The sequence below is a fragment of the Echiichthys vipera genome, assembly GCF_963691815.1.
Source record: "Echiichthys vipera genome assembly, chromosome: 4".
Lineage (NCBI taxonomy): Eukaryota > Metazoa > Chordata > Actinopteri > Perciformes > Trachinidae > Echiichthys > Echiichthys vipera.
Genome location: NC_139829.1, coordinates 11524716 through 11545810, shown reverse-complemented (window position 1 = coordinate 11545810; position 21095 = coordinate 11524716). Strand labels below are relative to the sequence as shown.

The window sequence follows — 21095 nt, the reverse complement described above, 5'->3', positions numbered from 1 at the left end:
TAAACTTTAAATATAGATTTTGTAAACACTTTAACACCCCGACATTATTCAACATGTATAAGCAGTTTATAGGCTTTTATAACATTATAACGTTGCAGATATTTGTCAATTATTTAAACACCTGCCGTGGGAAAGCATAAGTTGAGGCTGGTGTATGAAAAGATAATGAATGAAAATATATTAAAAATGTATGTTACAAGCATTTGTTTATATGCCAAATGTTTACATAGTGCTATAGATGCTACATAGGGGGGTAAAAGTAAAGTGTTTTAAGTAAATATGTTTTAAGAGATTTTCTGGTTGAATACAGACTGTTCTACAACAAAAATTGATATAAACAGATAATTGATCTTCTACTTGCACATCATTTTGCCATTACATAATAGCTGCAAGCAAGAACATACCATCTCCTTGTGTGACACACTCTAATATTTTATTATTTACTTGACCAAAGCGAATAAACACATGGCCTACACGGGAAAAGCAACGCTTCAATTTAACTCAAATGTCTCACCTGTATGTCAAGAAATATGCAGAAATCTCAGCTGCAGAGTCGTCCTCCGCAAATCAGCGTCCAGGAGTGTCCGGTGTGAATGTCCACTCAGTTGCGTCTTTTCATGCTCGCTGAGAGATCCTTATGAGCGAGAGGGAAGGAAAGAGTAAAAGAGAGAGATGAGGGAGGGAGGGAGGGATGGGGTAGGACTGCCGCATGCTCGCATCCCACATTTTATAGCAGGGCTAACCCTATTGTGTGACGTGTGCTGCCGTGGAGCCACTGTGGCATTGTGTGTGAGGTTGGTGTTAACTGAGGAGTGATTGTTAACACCCCCCCCCCCCCCCCCAACACACACACACACACACACACACACACAGACCCTCTCTCATTTAGAACCAATGGAGCTGGCTTTTATGACTATGTAGTCCATAAATCATCACTTTAAATGATTTTCATAGGTGTTTCTGTGCAACATTTGAAGGCATTCTGGGTCTTTTCTTCCTCAACTGCCTTTTAAATGACTATTTGTGCTGCTTTTATGATTCATTGCTTATTTAATCCTTGAAGGTTCGCACTAAAGGTGACAAATACATTCCCATTGAGGTGAAACTGAGACGTTCATCTCTCTGATCCTTCTCTTACTGCTGTGGACACTTGTTCCTTTCTGTTTCTCTGACATTAGGCATGGACAACCCACCGTCTCCTGCACCGTGGATAAGACCTTGATATCACTGCCTGCTTTACTATTGAATTCAGCCTGATTGGGCCACAAAAGGTAAAAATACTATATCCAGATTGACAGTTGAACAATATGTGTTTTGTTATGACTATGGTAATCTTGTTGAGCCATTTCCAAGGGGCCACACATAAATTACAGCGTCCTGACTCACCTCACTCCAACCACTCCTCACTCCTCACTCCTCTCTCTCCCCCCTTCTCTGCCTCCCACTTTAGACCTCCGTTCAGATAAAAAACACAAGTCTAGTTTAACCAATTGTCACTGTTCCTTTTACACCCTTCAAGTGTTGTTTCAAAGACGCAGCCTTCCATAAAAGTCTCTGTGTGGAGTAGGAATTTGCATAATCCGATTACAGGCCGGGATTAGCCCTGGGCCTGGAGAACAGGCCCGATGGGGGCCGTTTTCTGAATCGGCCATTCATGGGCCCCGCTGCACGTCCAAGAGGCTGCACCTGCAGGCCAGGCGCCGTCGCCGCTCTCTGGCTCCATCCAGCCTCCTCTGCAGGCTGAAGATGTGCAGACACACGAAGTGTAAGATATTTCAGCCAGTCAGTTTACTTTAATCACACCTCCAAGGCCAGGTGAAGATTATACCGAATCTGTTGTAATTTATCTGTCATGGTGGTTGGAGAATAAGGGTGACAAGCCATGAAGCCACTTGGGGAATTTATTACATTGAATTAAGTGTAGCATTTTGAATTGTAAGCACACTGAGAGAACAAAATGAAATACCTCATGAAGTCAGTCTCTGGAGGTCAGGTCTGGGAGGAAGGAGCTTGACAGAGGTTACTGCTGTATTCATTATAGCACACAGTGTGTTCATTGGACTTAATATGTGTGGAAAGCTTTAGAGTAGAGCTCTAATAGTTAGTTGAATAATGGATAGTCGGTTTCAACTTTAATGTGATTCACTGCTAACCAAGCGTGACTGCTGTGAACTACGTTTGCTTCAGAGTTGATATAGTGGATCAAAAGAGTGAAAACATGTCTCCTTTTTTAATAAGTATCTATTTTTTTTAAAGGCACCCTGTTAAATAAATAATGTCTCCCAATAATCATCACGCGAAAATTGCTCTCTCACTTACAAGCTCCAGTGACGCTGCTTGCAAATTAATTAAGCCAATTAACATACAATCTACCAGCAGATTTAATTGTGAAGACATGGTATGCAGTCCTAATAATAAAGTAATTTGAGCTGTAATTCTACATGGGTCTGCCATATTTTGTTTAACAAACTGAACACTTTATAACTAATTATTGGACCAATATTGATCATAATTGCTGTGGTTGCTGGTTATTTTTTTTAAATACTTTGTGTTGCTTTTGCTTATTACAATTGGGGATATTTGTCCTATCTTAATTTAGTTCAGGTTTAGGAGAATATATATATATATATATGCAACTTAGTCCCAGGAGATCCTCTCATCTGCTGGGACTGGGTTTTATACAGAGGAGAGGAAACTCACAGGTGACACAGTTAACTGCTGCCTGTGATTTAAAGAGAACAGCTGTGTAACCTTTACAGCTGTAGTCAGAGCAGGATCCAAATCTAACGGATGGCACTGGTTTAAACAGCCTGTTAATTCCCACAGTATCTCCCCTGTGCCATTCAGTCCAGGGCTTTAAGTATAGACAGGGGCAATTACTGCAGCATTAGTGCTGCTATTTACCGAGCCTTCATATGGGGACTCTTTTGACCATCCTGCCCCACAGCTTTTGTTCCTGTGCCATTAAAAAAAACAACCATTTAGACTGTCTCTTTGTTTGTCCACTGCTTGTTAGAAGGCAGAGGCCAGAGTGACAGAGATGTTGTAAAAAAAAAACAAAAAGAAAAAAACCTGGCGGTGGCTAGCCAGTGCTGGCTGTGGCTGTCCAGAGGCAGGGAGGCAGGGAAGCTTGGAGTCCATGTCCCTCGGGGTTGTCTTTGTCTGGGGATCATTCCTGAGGGAGCTGGCTTCACTCTGCTGGCTCGTGAAGATAAGCACACTCTCCACATGCTGAGAGACGATGATAAGGGGATTGCTTCACTAAATGAAAAAAAAAAAGAAATAGCCCCACCATTGGAGCTGCTAAAATGAGAGGCGTTATCAGTTTAGCTGGGAAAGACCCTCGATCCCACTCCTCCAACCATAAATCACAGTTTGTTTTTCAGAGCATGCTCTCTGTGGAGGAAAACACACGCAAAATGTGCACACAGTTGTAATCTTTATCTGCAATCTTATTTTCTAAAAACAAATTGGTAACACCCTTATTTATTACTTCGAAGCAGTATGGAAAAACATAATTGTTTATAACACATAATGCAGTTGTGAACAGATGTAAGGTGTTTATTACAGCTTCACGTATGAAGACATATTTCATAAAATTACAGCTGATATTGGCATTCATTATCTGTTCATACATCAGCATCTAGCTATAAATGCCCAACAGTACATAACCTTCAAATACATTAGATAATAAACACGTGTTGCAAGTTTGATTTAATAAATCACAAATAAATGTTTGAGCTGTGAAAAACAAGTTTAAAAGTCTTAAAACAAGTCATAATAAATACTATTACACTTAAATATTTTAAAATATAAGCAAAAAAATAAAATATCAGTATTTTATATTATTTAAATATTTGATAATTAATTCTGTCTGCAACTATTCCGATTTAATTTCTGTTATTGCTGTTTTTTTATCAACACGGTTGGTTTTAAAAGAAAAGAAAATACAGTGGCTGAAAAAAGCGCTGTTGCGTGGAGAATATAGAATATATGTCAAAAATATAGAAATTTCATCCCAAAAATGTGAAACAACAATACAAACTTTTTGCACAAACCAGGCAAAGTAAAAAGTAAAAACCCAGAAATGAAACTTGAACTTTGCAGTTAATAACTCATTTATAATGTCTTTGCAAACAGGCCACAGGAACAAAGCATTCATATCTAAAATAATTTAAGCCTCGTCTGTCCATCACTTCTGCCTGGCACCTTCTCATAACTTAACCTCCCCCTCTTCAGTGGTGTCAACACTGCAAAACAAACACAAGGAATTTTGTTAAATAAATTGAAATGAGGGCTAAACGAGATGATGTAATTAATAGGAGTGACGGTATAACTTCAGCATGATGTAAATCTGACATTTATGTTTATTATGTTTGTGTTTTGATCTGCCGCAAGTCTCTAAAGTGGAGCAGAAGCTTCTGTAGGCGTTTACGTTACATGATTCATAAACCTCAAAGTCTGTTTCCATTTCACTTTGTTGCTGTTTGATTTTATTAAAAAAAACGGCAACCATCACTTACCTGTTCCAACCAAACCTGCAGCCTCGCCGCTCCTCTTTCTCTCTTGTCCTATCAAGGATTTAGAGCCATAGTTAGGTGAAACTGTCATAATCTCTCTACTAGTAGTGAGAAAGCTGTTTCCGCTTTGACCATGACCCCACAGCGTAGCAGAGCTCAGACCGTAGGAACTATGGTGGCCGTCTTGATGCTGGAGGTCACTGTAGGTTGTAGAGTACATGGACTGCTGAAGGATGGGGCTGTAACTGAATGTGGAGTCTAGCTTGAAAGGACTGTCGAGTTGGACTCCAGGATTGTCTGTGTTAAGGTTTGTTGGAGCATTCTGCGTCCACTCAGCGTTTACTCTTCCAACGACTTTCCCCACTGCTCCAGCTTTGCACCTCCAGCCTGAAAACTTGACCTCATCTCTGCTTTGTTCCTTTTCTTTCCATGGATCACTGCTAGTCCAGCTCCTCTGGAGGTGAACATCAGGTCCGCCAATGGAAGAACTCGGGTTGAGTCTGAAATTTGTGTCGCACTCCTGCACCATCGAGTCTGGTTGTGGTTCACAGAAGCTGCGATCAGCTCCGAACAGGAAGCAGGCGTTGGTGTCACTACAGAATAGTTCTGGATGGGGGTCGATGGGGGGTTCTGGCTGTGGGCCAGAGTACATGTGCTCTGGGTCAGCAGTGGTGGTCCATGGGCTGTTTGGTGGGCTGGTGTGTTGCTTTGTCTCAGTGTTTACGGTCTGAGACTCTGGCTGGTCTGTGGTCAGTGTGTACAGGGAGGTGGTGTCACTGAACAGCTAAAACCAAGAAGAGAAGATTTGCTATTAAGACCTGAACAATCACTGAGGATATTCATATATCATTATTTTAAGTTGCATGTTTTTATTGATTTTGAATTAATTGAATGTATGCACTATCCTGTATAAACGGTTTCATAAACTAAATTATTGAGAAAATAATTGATAATGAAAATAATCTTAGTTGCCCTAATTCTTAGTCAAGTCCCCCCAAAATATCATGTTTCATGTTAAATGTAGTAAAACTTGAAAAATACTAACTTTCATTGAACTACAGCGGATGTTTAATGGCTTAGTTTTGTATCTTGACGACCAAACAGCACATTGTAAGTTAATGTGGTTCTTTGAGATCTCTCTGGCCAAAAACACATTTGAATGTCATAACAAAGTCTGATAATCAGACTGACAGTATTTCACATTTATGTATTAATCCCATAACATGAAATGTCTCAACCTTTGCTGTGCTTTAAGCCCCCGTATTAAGAGACACTGACATGAGATATATTATTAAAGGAAAAAAATCGACATACTGTAAAGTGTACATGTGGTGTACGTAACCGTAGTGATATATGTCGGATCACCTTGAGGACTTTATGTGGGACCTCAGGGAGCAGCTCCTTCAGCTGAGACAGAGAGGCCCCCAGGAGCCACTGGATAGACGGTGCTCTCCTCATCATTAGCTGACTAACCAGAGGGTTAATAGATGGGAACTGCGACAGACACTTTTCCTCCTGGAAGGAAGAACAATTGAATAAAAAGGTTGGAGTTGGCCTTTCTTTAGGCATTTTATCCTGCAAGAGTTGGGTTGAAGACGTTAATAAAATCTGTCACTTCCTAGGGATAAATCACCTCTGAGGGAATCACAGACAGCCAGTCTCTGTCCAGGTAGCTGAGCAGGTCCTTCTCACTGGCCATCAGGCTGTGAAAGCAGATCTGGCTGATCGATTTGGCTATTTCAATCACCTCAGGCACAATCAGCACCTGACAAACACATTAGCAGACTAACTGGGTTATATTGCTATCCTGAACACCACCACTGACTTAAATTCACAACTAATTCTCTTTGTCGAGAAATAAAACTTAAAGATCTTTTTCTGACACTAAGGAAAGAACAGAAAAATAAAACGTTTGTCTTCTACCTTGACATCTAGATCCTCAGACTTCATGCCGAACAGCACCGCAGACGAATACACCAACACCAAGTTGCTGAAGGCTTCGCTGGAAAATCTGCCATCACACACAGACAAGGGGTGTGTGTGTGTGTGTGTGTGTTTGGTGTGTGTGTGTGTGTGTGTGTGTGTGTGTGTGTGTGTGTGTGTGTGTGTGTGTGGGGTGGACACTGACCCTCCTCCCTGGCTGTCTCTGCAGTGCAGGATGAGCCAACAGCAGTTGTACTGCAGAGAGAGAGCGGTTAACCTCATCACTACTCCCTCGCTGGCTCGCTCCTGAAACAGTTCATCCTCCTCCTACACACACACACACACACACACACACACACACAGAGTTGCAGAAACAGAGTCAAGTATTAGTCGTCAGGAAGGAGATGTGTTTGTGTTTCAACATTTCCATGCAGGGAAACTGTTCATGAGTTCCATGGAAGGAATTCAGCATCATAATGGATTTGTGTGTGCGTGTTGAAGGATGCAGCAAGTATCTCTGTCCCTGGTACCTGAATGATGATAGCGGTGTTTTCATCCACTGTGATCACAGTGTAGTGATGTGTCCCTCCGAGCATCTGCAGGGACGGACAGTGGCTCCTCTCCAGAACAGTTATATTAAACCTTTGACATAAAACACACACACACACACACACACAGACCCCCACCCACCACCACCATATGGTGTTTAAGTGATAGCTTATCATCACTGGCAAGTATGGTAGAAACACACTTTTCAAAAACCTAACTGTGGAAATATTTCTGGAGAGATTTATTCTTTAAATGTCTGGAAGTGAGGAAGATTAAGAGAGATGCAGTAGTGCAGTTTAACCAGTAAACATTCTTACTATATATAAACTGAAGCTTATGGTGCAGGTTTGTGGTTGCCATTGAGTCCTGTTGTTAAAGTATTGTTGAGCCATTTCATTTACTGTAAAATTCATTATATTGATTTTAGTAATATCACCCTGTGTGGGTTTTGTCCAAGTATTGGTTATTCTTACTAGCTGGATAAGATTTAATTTAACGATTATTTTTGTTATTGTTCAATCCGTCAATTTTTTGGGGGGATAAATCGGTTAGTTGTTTGGTTCAGAAAATGGTGAAAATGGTTCAGACATCTAATCGATAAATTGACTAATTGTTGCAGCTCTAACTTAATTAGACCATGACTGGATGAATGGGAACATTTACCCCGACTCCAGTGTCTGAAGCAGCAGTGGACACTTGAGAAGCCCCTCTGTCACTAACAAAACATATGGGACATTGTCCTCCAGGCACCACGAGGCTTCTTCCTTCTCTTTTGGGGAAAAAAAAACAAATCATTACACATCACTGTACAATATTGTGAATAATAGGTAAGTGGTGACAACTGACCAGGGTCTGAGATGATGGTGTTGAAGGTGAGGTGACTGATGCCCCTCTCTCTGCAGACTGTGACCCACGGTGACTGGCCTGGATGGTCGTACTCCACCACGAGAGAGAAACAGCTCCAGGGGAAGTCGGGCCCTACGTGCTGCTCATACACCACCACACACACACTGTCGCACATGCTAGAGGAACAGGATGGGAGTGAGAAAACAACACTTTGTTCAACATGACGTGGCAGCTTCAAATATTTCCTAATATACAAGTGCCATCCAGTACACACCGAAGAACTCTTTACTTACTCATGCAGTATTAAGCGATACGAGGAATTACTTGGTTTTTACTTAATGATCATAAAACTCTTTAAGCAAGCATTTAATTATGTATCAATGCAAACATGTGAAAACCCACCACAAATTCTGGATGTGCGTTACATGTATGCGTTGATAAACAACTGTACTTTTTTACCTGCTGACCACACTGGCACCGTTCAGTTTTTTCTTGTCCTCCTCAGGACAAACTGCATTTACAGCAGCACCTGAGATGACCAAAAAACATAAACATATTTAAAAGGTGGAGTCTGCAATTCTAATCCAATGCACTATTTGTCAAATTCCGCAAATATCTCCTCACTGAGTGCTAGCTGAAGGTACAAAAAAATCCAGTGTTCATGCACAACCCTGGTTCTGTAAATGGGATACAAACACAAAACTACTATATACACTATTCCAGCCAAATGGGGGGACAGCCACGCTCGTGCACAGGACATTGGAAAGGCCATGGATGTGTAAGTCAAAGGGGGCAGAAGAGGAACGGTAATATAGGAGCATCAATGGGTTAATGTCTTCTTTCTCCAGAATTGCAGAATCCACCTTTAAATGTATAACACACACAAACCATGTGTTTATTCAAGTTGTATTATCGTGACATGGAATGCACCAAACTACTCTGTATTATCAATTTTTGTTTTGTTTGTTTGTGATTGGGGAGTTTGTATCCCAGCAACAGTAAATCAGTCGCCTGGATGAATTAACCAGTGTTTGTATTCAGCCACAACCCCCCCCCCCCCCCCCCCCCCCCCAGTGGTATTTAGTGTTTTTTTTGTAGCTGATACAGTATACTGATATAAAAGGGTTGCTCACCAGTCACATGGCTCAAACTGCTGATGATTGAAGATCTGATGTCGTCAGAGTCAACTGATATTATGACAAGAATCTACAGAAAGAAAAATCAACCAGGATCTGAGTGTTTTACAAATCATCTGAGACATGATGGATTCTGCTAAAACGGACTTTCTCCACTGTGTTCTGTCCTTTCTTGCTGTGCAGCCGTGCATCCAGCAGCTGCTGCAGCTCCAGCAGTTTGAGGTTGGACTTCTGGTTTTTGTGACTGAGGTAGAGGATGATCTTTAGCCTCTTGACCAGCTTCTCCACACTCTGCTCTGCACACGCCTCACCTGCCTTGGTCAGGTATTCTTAGTGCAGAAGGAAAAGGCCACAGATATCACAATATTATACACACCATTTTACAGTTGGTTTGGAAATAGAAATTTTGAAAGCTTATTATGAATGATGAGCTCCTACATAATCACAACCACAATATTTTCTGACAAAGTAAAACGTTTTGGTATGTTGTCAGCACTGAATCAAATCTAAGAGAACTTCACCCACAGCGTCCTGTTCAAGCCGATTTTGCTGAGGTTTAAGATTTAAACTGTAATAAATGATAACTAAGGATGTTATTTTCTCTATTTAGCTTTGAATATTCAAATCTTCACTATAGAAAAAGACTTTAAAAACACTTAAAACTAAGTTTTAAAGTCAGTTATACTAACCCAATGCAGTACAGAGATCCCACTTCAGCAACAGCTCCTTGAACGTCACAAGCACATGAATCAGAGCCGCCTGGTTGAAAAGCAGTTCCTGATCTGTATACAACACAAGGCAAGCAGAGGGATTGTAAACCTTTTCCAACACTGATTTATTGAACAGATCAATACTACAATATACAGTTGCAGGCCAGACCAGCATGAGCAGTGTGTCGCGGACAAAAGACCATTCTCTGTCTCCGTTTTGCTGCTCGCGTGTTGCTGTAAAAATAGGTGAGACCTATTCTCTAGATGTCGAGCCGCATTGTTCAAGGCGGGCAGTGCGGCTGCAGCAACCTGTTTACATACGTGCAAGTAAGGTTGTAAAAATGTTTTTCTGCATTATGAGATCATATTTTGTACCTCTAACGAGTTCTGTGCTCTCTGCATGTGTCCTGCAGAGCGCCTTCTCCTGCTGTTTGAGGAGGAAGTGTGTTTGGTCCGGGGCCAGGCAGCTCAAGTCTCCCCATACCGGGATGTTGAGCCCAAGCTGTCTGGCAGCGCTCAAAAAAGGCTTAGCGAAGGCCAAAAGCTCACAGTGGGCACGCTGCTGGCTGTCTGTAAGGGAGCGAGAGCACAGGGGGTTAAAAAACACTTTCTGAACTATCCTATCAATGTTTTTTGCCAACAAGGACAATTTAGGATACGTTTGGTATATTATTTGGCATCTTACCAGTAGCTTGGACTGGTACTACCCGGCTGTCCTGTCTTTCCTGAGGGATGGACTGACGGCCGGGATGATGGATGAGTTGAACTGTCGACTGAAAAGCTGCTTTCTGCTCTCTGGTAGCATTTCCTGACACAGCAGCACTCGTGTACGTTGGCCTCTGATCTGATCTTTGCATCTGGTCTAAAGAAGGCTGATGATGCTCAGATGGTGGTTCGTGTTGATCCAGGTTTAGTGCTGATTAAATGAGGATAAGAAAAGAGTGTGTAACACAAATGAGTCCTTAGACGATGAGTACGTAAGCCAGGTATCAAAGAGAAGTATCTTGAACTTGAACTAGCATTGTTGACATTTGATAGACAGTTGAATAGAGCAACTAATTTGCTGCAACTAGTGACTTTTACATTATTAATTAATGTATTGATTATTTTTTTTATTTATTAATACTGTTTTTCAAAATACAAGTAAATAAACATAGGTCATTGAAAGTGCTTGAACTTAAATATTTTCTGCAAAAAAATAAAGTGAAGTTTGTTACATAGTAAATAGTTTATGTTCCACATTTGTTATTGTTTCAAACTTCAGCCAGCCTAAAAACGAACAAACTGCTGCCGGCCTCATTCTTCATATAACCACTAGATGGAGCCAAAGTTTAACAAAACAGGAGCGACTAATAAATGCATCACCTATTCAGTCACTACGGTGTACCTGGAGTTGAGCTCTTATGTGTTGCAGTAGCCGGAGCAGTCTGCTGAGATCTCAGTATCATGAAGGTGGACAGAGGGTCCGGGTCCTTTTCCTGTGGGCGTCTCTTAACCAGCGGACCTCTGTGATCGTCTCTGGAGGACCCAGCTCTCTGCTCTGTGTTCATGTCGTTCTTACAAGCAGAAAACATGGCTGCAACTTCATCTCTAGTGTTGGTGGTACCAGCAGGTTTCGGAAATATTAAGCGTGCAGGTTTTACTTCCTTATGGTTTGTGTTGACGGTGTGCATCAGGACGCCGTTCTGAGACGTATCAGCAACAGTTTCTCTTTGGAGAAGGGTGTCGTCATCAGTAGCTTCAGCATGAAAAGCAGCAGTTTCATGATTAATCTTTGCTAATATTATGTTTTCGGCTCAGCTTACTATAAACACATATACGCACGTAGAATCCCTTTAACAAACCAAATTCACATCTATCTTCTGACGAAACAAAACTTGAAATAAAGAAGACTACTCACCCTCCACATGTTCAGGTGACGCTTTTTTGAAGTCTTCCATCTTTTCCTCCTTGCTGGAGGGAAACTTGGACGTCATGCTCTCTGTGAAGTCACGGCTGCTGCACAAATACACCTGCGGGGCTCCAGTCTCCATCTGTGACTGCAGTTTGTCGCCAGTGCTGACAAAGCTTTTTTCCTCTGACTTCATGACTTTCCAGGCTTCAGATAGCGGCCCGAAGTCAACAGATGGTTCATATATTTGAGGCTCTGTGAGAAAATACGGCAGATCAGGTTTTTAATAACACCCTTTGACCATCTTTCTTATTCACGTTGCCATTTGTCTGAATCATCCACCAGTGTGCAAACCATTTCATCAAACTGAATGAAGCTTTGGACACCATCAGTCAGATTGTATTATTCCTTTGATACAAGCTCTACTTATCTCTTCTCAACATATTAAAACTCTGAGTGCCTCTTTAACTACAAAACTGTAAAACCACACCTTTACCTGACAACAGAAAGCCCACCACGAAGGTTGGATGCTTCTCTGCCTTCCAAAGTGCCGTCTCCATCTCTTTCTGAGCTCTCACCGACACCAGAGAGCTACATGAGAACCATTAATGTTACAAGAGCTTCTCTACACGAGATAAACATGTACATTACATCAGTTTTTCCCAACCTTTACAGTCTGAGGTAACACCGGAGCCCTGTCAGATAAACTTACGTACCCGTTTATGGACTCCACATGTATAGCACTATTCAGTATATAAAAGTGGATACTGTTAGATTTTGTTTATACGTTTGAATTGTCAGCATTAAGGCTGGCCAGCAGTCGTACTAGGCTACTAATACTTTGAGTGAAGCTGAATGTTTCAATTCATCCATTACTTTTATCTGACTATTTTAACTGTTTCTCATCAGTTACACATCATTTGAACTGTCTAGTAATTACGTTTAGCCATTTATTTCTAATATTACCTTAAGCTACCTGTTTTTTAAACTTCTTCCTTTTCATATGCCTACATAAATGCAACATGTAGTGTTCAGGTGTTACAATTGTTTTATTGTTAATATGTGGAAATAATACAAATTTTTCGTCAAATCTTAATTCCTATTTTTTACAATTAGTTGTGCTACTCTACAATCTTTTCACGTACGACCTGGAAACTGCAGAAGTAGCCCCTGGGTACAAGTACTGGCCTGGAATCACTGCATTGCATTTTGATCACAAAAAGAACTTCACTCGTATTCAGTCGTATCATCTCCTACTTATGTAACAAAGTTTCATCTTCTGCATGTGCTAAAGGAGAATTTTACATTAAAATTTTGCATGGCGACTGTCTGAGCCTTAAGATTTTACTCATTCCTGCTTGTTAAAGAGAAGGTTTTCCTCACCACTGTGTGCACAAGATTGCTGGTTAATACTGAATATAATAACTATAATAATTATTACTATTTTTATTAAAGATAGTGCTACTTGTTGCTGCTCATGGGGGAATTGTCAGGTCTGTAAATCGTTGATAAGTCATACAGTGTGGTCTTAACCTACTCTTTATGTAAAGTGTCTTGAGATAACTTTTGTTATGATTTGGCACTATAGATAAAATTTAATTGAATTGATAATAGTAATAAAAATGTACTTCTACCAGGACCACATTTAACTATCACAACTTAATGTCTGTCACTTCACTTGTATGTTCAGTAACTGTAAAATATGTGAAAATAAACAAATCAAGACATATCAGCAGTCTGACCCCGTTATCGTCGCTCACCTTCTGCAGAGTGCTGACAGCTCTTCCTCCTGGAGTTCACACGAGGAGAGAAAGATCTGGGTTGGACTTGCGTTGGCAGTTGGCGTCAAAGTCACGTCCAGCTCCAGTTCGGTCGGAAGCATCGCTCGTCCTGAGAGGATGATTAAGTTTGAGCACAGGACATGGAACTTTCTGATATGCTGGTTTTGCACATTACCATACCACTACCACAGCAGGAAAGATTTCTGTCTGAACACGATAAACTAACAGGTGTTTTCTTTTACCTGACAGCTCTAACTCCATCAGGCCTCCTTCTATGTTGCATTTCTTGCCGGGATCCTCTGGTACTTCATATTGGGAAATGTCCACGGACACTGATACATCTAGAGGGGAAGCTGAAAGAAATAGGACTCCAGTATATCAGTTCACTTTTCTGCGTTACTGTTCATTTTTACTTACGTTATAAAATGTATGTATTTTTACCTTTATGAAGCACATCCAGGACTGGAAGCTGCTCATCCAGTTGTTCAGGAGCAACATCCATTTGACCCCAAACGTTTGAAAAGGCAGTGCAGTTTTCTTGGCTCAGATTCAGTTGGTCCACTACAATCGGCAGCAGCAGGGACTACACGGAAAAATATTTCAATTTTAAGGTACTTAAGGGACTTAAGAAGCAAATCATTTATATATTTTTTATTTAGTTACCTCTTCTTTTATCAGTGTCTCTTTACCAAACTCCTCCTGAATGTTTGCACACGTCTCACTGTCCCTGGTGTACACATCAGGAGGTTTTTCATAAGATGACCAGTGCCTGAAAAACAGTGGGTGGACAAAAAATATGTAAAAATATGTGAGTATTTCTTTAGCATCTATTTTCTGCTACTACATATTTCTACTCCACAACATCTCAGAGGCAAATATTGTGCTTTTTACTTCACTGCACTGCATTTATTTTTTAGCTTTAGTTACTTTGTAAATTCAGAGTAATAATACAAGATGTAATCAACCAATAAATATGTATGTATTATTATATTATTATAATACCCAGGGGTAAATTCACGAGGTACCAAACACTGTAATTAACTGTAAGTAATTAACATAGCCTAACTTTTATCAGCTGTAGGATTAAAGTGATGTACAATAAACTGGGTCATCCTACATAAGAGTACTTTTTTTTGGTACTTTAATTATTTTTATGCTAAAACTTTTGTACTTTTACACGTAGGACTGCGTAAAAAGTATTTCTACGTTGTGGTATTGCTACTGTTTTTTAACGTTAACACCGACTAGGAAATAAAAACACTAAAGTAACTTTCGTTCAGGAGCAGATTTTAGGATATAACATCTATGACCACATGACCATGAAACACACTTTAGGATGAACATGAGACACCTGAATATGGCGTCTTCACAGATGGTTACTCCTGTGGAGCTGAGCAGAGGGTCGGCGACAGGAAGCGTCCGCAGCCTGGACAGTTTAGCTTTCAGCGTGGGTAAATGTCTCTTCAAGTGTGGCAGGTAATCAACAACCATGAGCTCTTCTGGCAGGAGGAGATCTTTGATGGATGTAAACGTATTTTAGTGAGAGACACTATGAGGGAATTTGGCGATTAAATAATAATAACGACAGATGTTGAGTTACCTTTGTTTTTATGTCCATGTTTCATCTGGTCACTCGTCCACTTGAAAAAGGATTCCTGACATGGATTATTAATCTGTGACACTTTTAAAAGGCAAACATACTCATCCTGCTGCAGATCCTTCAGTGAGTCCGGATTAGAGCTGGGTATCATCTCCACATGCCCTTCCACCTCACTCAGAGTCTCATTAAATCTGGAATATTAATATTGAAATTACGAAATTACACAACGGTCATAACGAGAGTAAAATGGTGCAGTGTGGGAGAGTTTTGACACCTTTCAGGTGAATTATCTGGTGGCTTTTCTGCTCCCAGGTCATCGAGCACGGAACCACTGACAAAGAGTTTGCAGGTGGAGATCACCTTTCCTGTAACAGGTGAACAAAGAGGTTTGTGTTGGTCTCCTTTAGAGTAGTTTGATACCTATACGTATTTATGTAGCACATTTTCTACTCTGTCGGTAATATAGTTTGTTCCGTTGGACTGCAATAAATTGAGTAAAGTGAGAAAAGGGGCTTTTCTGGTATCTGTTACTGTCTGTAGGTATCTGGGTGAGTTTTCAAATATATAGATATATTTTCAAACAGGATATAGGATAAGACAATATTGTGTATATCGAGATTTATGTTGGGTTAAAATAACATACGTTTTTTTTAATGGAGCCGTCCGTTCGCCTATTTCTCCTCTCCCTGTCTGTCCTTCACACTACTTCAATATACAAGTATATATTACAAGCCATTTTTGATTTATTTTATTTAAGGAACTATTTGACTTAATATTATTATGGATTGTTATTTAACAAGCCAGTGGTTTATTTTGTGTGTCAATTGTATGTACATGTTGATAAAAGTGCCTGTGTGACATTTGGCACATGTTGATGTGACTTGGAAAGGGCTTTGTTTTTGTTATTTTGAGATATATATGAAGTATTGCCAGTCAGCTAAAAAGCGTTTAGTTTATGCGCCACATATCTGGAACAAACTTCCAGAAAACTGCAGGTCTGCTGCAACTCTTAGTTCTTTGAAATCAAAACTGAATACTGAATACTGTATGTTTTTAAATGACCTTTTAAGTGTGCCCCCCCCCCCCCCCCCCCTATGCTTTTAATGTTTTATGTAAAGCACTTTGAATTACCTTGTTGTTGAATTGTTCTCTACAACTAAACTTGCCTTGCCTTTTCATGACACATAAAACATGCCAGATCCAGGATGTGACCTTGGTTAGACCACCTGTTTACCTCTGACCCAGGGTGTCCTGTAGGTGACTTCAGGCAGAGTCCCACTGTGCGGGTACAGGTAGCTGGTGCCGGGGCAGTACGGTGTGGGCAGTGCCAGCAGGTTCATCATGACTTTCAGACTGGTGGTGGTCTGAAATACGACAGAAGAGGGAGGCAGGACAACAACATAGTTATGGTTTAATAGGAATATTATCAAGGTAAAAAAATAACAAAACTCACCTCGAAAACATAGTCGATAGCTTTAAATCTGTTGGCGGAGAAAGTCTGAGTGTCGCTTTCAGACCTGGAAACATAAAAACAGCAACAAAATAAGCACATTTTCAGGAAAACATTAATTTAATAAAAATCACCCTCTTAACAATCTAAAACACACTATTTTAATGTCTAATGGCCCCGTTCACGTTAATGTCTTCTAGTTAACGGCTTTCTTTAGCTACAGTTAGCTTAGCCGAGTTCCGGCGACAATAAGCTTAAACTTATCTTTTACCTTCTTCGACTAATGAACTATTTTGACTTTACTTTAAAGCTCCAAGCGCACACTCATTTTTAACAAATAAAACCTGAATAAGTAGCATAAAACTTACATAATGACAATATTAATGTCGATCTCGAGCTGATGAGCCAAAAACCGTTTGTTGAAGGAGAATCACTACTACGTCGCCTCTTACTGAAGCGCATGCGCGTTGGGACGTTTGTATTTTATTCGCTATAAAGCAATTTCAACTTGATTTTATTCAACTAAAATAATAATCATAAAATAAGTTCACCACCTGAAGATATGGTATGATTGTATCAGTAAACAAGACAGCATTGGGAAATTAGATCAGAATATGCTGCTATAACCTTAATTAGTTTATCAATATTCCAATTATGCTTATTATTAGTATGATTGTGGTATTTTAAGTAAATCACAATGTTACATTTTGTATTCGATATATTTAATATTTTTTAGTATTACTTTATATATGTGTGTGTGAGTGTATTTATTTACTTTATATATTTAATGTTCTATTTAATTATTATAATTATTTTTATTATTATAGTTACTGTTTTCATTCATCACACTAATATTCAGTCATTATCGTGGCCTGCTTACTTCTATTATTTAAGTGGATGTATCATTTATATTTTACCTTCATAACTAATAATTTTTCAAAGTAAAAAGCTTAAATCAAAATGTGAAAAATGGAGAATAGGCTAAAAATGCATAACAATCTCAAGAAATTTTGAGATCAGTTTGACAGAAATATATAAAGGCTAAAGGTGCTTTTATATCGGACATTTAATCCACAGCCACATGTAAAATGTACCTAATATTATCAAAAGATAACATGCCTATTTTGTCATGCCCATTTTAAGTTCAGCCAGCAGGAGGCGAAGGATGTAGTAGGATGAGTAAAAAAAGATGTGTCACAATCTTTGTTAGGACTAAATTGATGTTAGTGTTTGCAGGGAAACATCTGCTTGAGAATATAATCTCTGATCTGCTTGATATATATATATATATATATATATATATATATAAAGGAATTCTTCTTCTGTTAGAGGTGATGCCATCATTTTCCCTACACAGATGTCACTCTGCAGCATAAGGGTCTCACATTTCTCTGCAGGGCCTGAGGTGTCTGCCCCTCACCACAGGGAGGCGCTGTTCACCACACTATGAGAAGACAGCACAGAGCTGAAGTAGAGGACGTTAGAGGACACAGTGTGCAGGTCAATCTGTCACTGGTTACCAAGTCCTTAACATGGATTAATATGATGAAATCAGACAGTAACACAAACACAGAGTCACTAAATCGCTTTGTGAGAGGTACTTCTTGTATTGTTATTATCTAACTGTCTTATATTACAGTTCAAAAGTGGTTTTGCTGTGTCTGAAACATGAAGGTGTGTCTCATTTCTTCTTTCCGGGGGTTCAAAAAACAACTGATGTCTCCTGTTTGTGGCTGTAAATCTTCATCCATGCCTCATGGGACAGTTAATGACTCTTTGGAAGTCAGTGAGAAACCTCTATATTTGGATTTTGTTTCTCATCAAGGTGTCAAAAATAATACCATTTAATGATGAAGCTGCAGTTTAAGACTTGGATGTTATCAGTGACATCTGACTCTGGGAATGTGTATTTTTACTGCATCACAGTAAACATTTCCACACTGGAGTGACAAACTTTTGTATATTCACACTGACATGAAACTGCAGTAAATGAGCTCCAATGTAAGCTCTCTCTCTCTGTCTCTGTCTCTGTCTCTGTCTCTGTCTCTCTCTCTCTCTCTGTGTCTCTTTCTCTCAGGAATACATGGTTATCAGGTAAGAGAAATGCAAAAGAAACCAGCATAACACACTATGAAGTTACACAGGAGTTTGTTGCAGAGTTAGCCTGGACAGTAAACGCCTAACCCTTTCGCTAAACGAACATTAAAAAACACCAGAATCCTAAATATGTTTTGCCTGGATCTCAGTATAAACATTTTGTTTTTTTTTAACACTTCATTTGTAATTTCCCAGTTATCATACAAAACAATCATATTCTTTAGTTTACAAATAACCATACAAAAACAATCCCAACTAGACAAAGACAACGACAGACCGAACCCAAAAACAACCTGACCGACTTGTCACAGACAACCGACGGACATAAAATAAGATAAATTAATAAATAATACAAAGAATAATAGTAAAAAAAAAAAAGGGTGGAAGGTGCACCTAACTTTCCTTATTACAGGACATGGGCTGGTATAAACATTCAGAGATCCAGTTCCAGACCCGGTAAATCGTTCACATAAGATATCAGAGGGTCCCAGGTTTTGTAGAATCTGCTGATGGATCCGTTAAAGGGAACATCTGATTTTTTCCAACTTAACATTCTGACATAACGTCCCTAATCCAGTGGTGGTCTGATGGAGGAGTAGCAGCCTTCCATTTAAATAAGATCAAGCGTCTAGCAAACAGGGAGGAAAAGGCAATGACCCTCAAGGGGAAGAGATCCAGTTGTATCAGAAAAACAACCCAAAACAGAATCCAATGGAGAAGGTGAGATGTTATGAGCATGAGCTTTCGAGATAACTTCAAAAAAAGGATGACCAGAAAGGTGCAAGTTTCAGACAAGACCAGAACATATAGTAGGAAGTAGCTGGAGTCTGTTTGCATCTATCGCATAACGGGTCTACATTCGGAAATATCCTCGCTAATTTAGCTTTTGAAAAGTGCAATCTGTGTAGCACTTTAAACTGCATTTAAGCATGTCTGGAGCATATAGAAGAAGAGTGGAGCCATATCCCATTCCTCATCAGACAGTTGGGCCCCCAAGTCATTTTCCTACTGTTCCCGAATGTGTTAAATAGAGAGGTTGCAGCCATTCATAATATGGGAATAAATAAAGGATATTTTGCTCTTCCAAACAGGAAGGAGAGGGGAGTGCAGGAGAGCATAAACGTTTGACACAATTTTGAACTTTTGTTGTTTGACTGTGGACTCATCTTGTTTCACAGTGACAGAACAACAGCACAGCAGCTTTTATTCACAGTAATGTCTCAGTTTTAGCCTTTTTATTTTGGTCTTATTTCACTGAGTCAACATATGAAATACATTTTCAGCTTTATGCTCCAACATGACAACAATTCCTCTGAAGCTGAACGTACATGTGCACACAAACTCACAGAGAAACACACGGAAACGCAATACTCACACACACACACGCACACACGCACACACACACACACACACACACACACGCGCACACACACACGCACGCGCACACACACACACGCGCATGCACACACGCACGCACGCGCACGCACACACACACGCACACGCACACAAACACACACACACACACACACACACACACACACACACACACACACACACACACACACACACACACACACACACACACAAAAGCCTGCCACCTGATACTACTGTATGTAGGTTTTGTAGTTTCTGCCCTCTTGGTGCAGAATCACATGTTTCTTTGTTCCTCTTATGTTCCTCGAGTATCAGTCAGTTTCTGTTTCAGCTAAAATCTCTCTCAAATGAACAGGGACACATATTATTTTAAAACACTGTTTTATTGACACTGTACAGCTGCTTTGGGTATTTCTATAATAAAACTACAGCACATTGCTATTTCATAGATTTCATAGCACATAAAGTTGATGCCGAATTAAAAGAAATAGTTGAACATTTAGGGAAGTACTCTTATTTGCTTTCACATATATGCACTAAATATGAAGCTACAGTCAGCAGCTGGTTAGCTTAGCATAAGGACCTTTTTTGGCTCTGTTTCTATTGTATGAATTAAAGAAACCAGATATAACATGTTAATTAGTGAACTTTAGAGGTGCTGTATGATTGACAGAGCCATGTTTTTCTTCTTAATGCTAAGCTAAGCTATCCAACTACAAGCTGTAACTTTTTACCTACTGTACAGACATGAGGTTGATATCAATCTTATTATCTAACTTTCTGAAAGAAAGTGAAGGAGTGTAATTCCCCAAAAAGACAAACAATTTCTTTAAATTCAAATTAATGTGAAAGCCTATTCTTGACCTTTTAACACCAGTTTGGTCTCATGAAACATTGGATGCGCTTATTTGTTAAGTTACTTTGTGTGATAATGCTTTTTCACGTGTCATTTTACGTCATGTAGGTGCACCGTGTTTTCAACTGTAAACCCCTTCGGGTCAGATCATTACACGCTCAGAGCTCCAAAAGTGAGGAGACCAAGACTTTGACCCAGGAGACCGGTTTTGGTGCCCCGTGTGAAAAACAATGATGTTACTCGACCGTTGATTTTGGTTGCCGAAATTGAGTTGATTATATAACTTCAGTAATTCAAGTAAAGTTAATTTACGTAACAAACGTCTTTATTTTAATCCAAACCCCAATGTATTTCTGAAAGTT

At 39.8% G+C, this 21095-nt stretch overlaps 1 protein-coding gene across 1 annotated transcript; it reads right to left on the bottom strand.

Annotated features, from left to right (window-relative positions):
* Positions 1–4164: 4164 nt before the first annotated feature.
* Positions 4165–20837, bottom strand: shoc1 (shortage in chiasmata 1; the record flags this gene model as incomplete). The annotated part of the gene is made up of 28 exons (XM_083912175.1): positions 4165–4250; positions 4539–5304; positions 5886–6035; positions 6154–6285; positions 6444–6531; positions 6649–6770; positions 6974–7085; positions 7656–7761; positions 7839–8014; positions 8298–8367; positions 8972–9044; positions 9122–9303; positions 9664–9756; positions 10060–10254; positions 10370–10600; positions 11072–11422; positions 11585–11830; positions 12072–12166; positions 13336–13465; positions 13599–13709; positions 13798–13939; positions 14020–14125; positions 14708–14870; positions 14957–15147; positions 15231–15321; positions 16191–16320; positions 16410–16473; positions 20833–20837. 28 exons carry the CDS (start codon positions 20835–20837, stop codon positions 4165–4167), a joined length of 4407 nt encoding a protein of 1468 aa, XP_083768301.1.
* Positions 20838–21095: the final 258 nt, after the last annotated feature.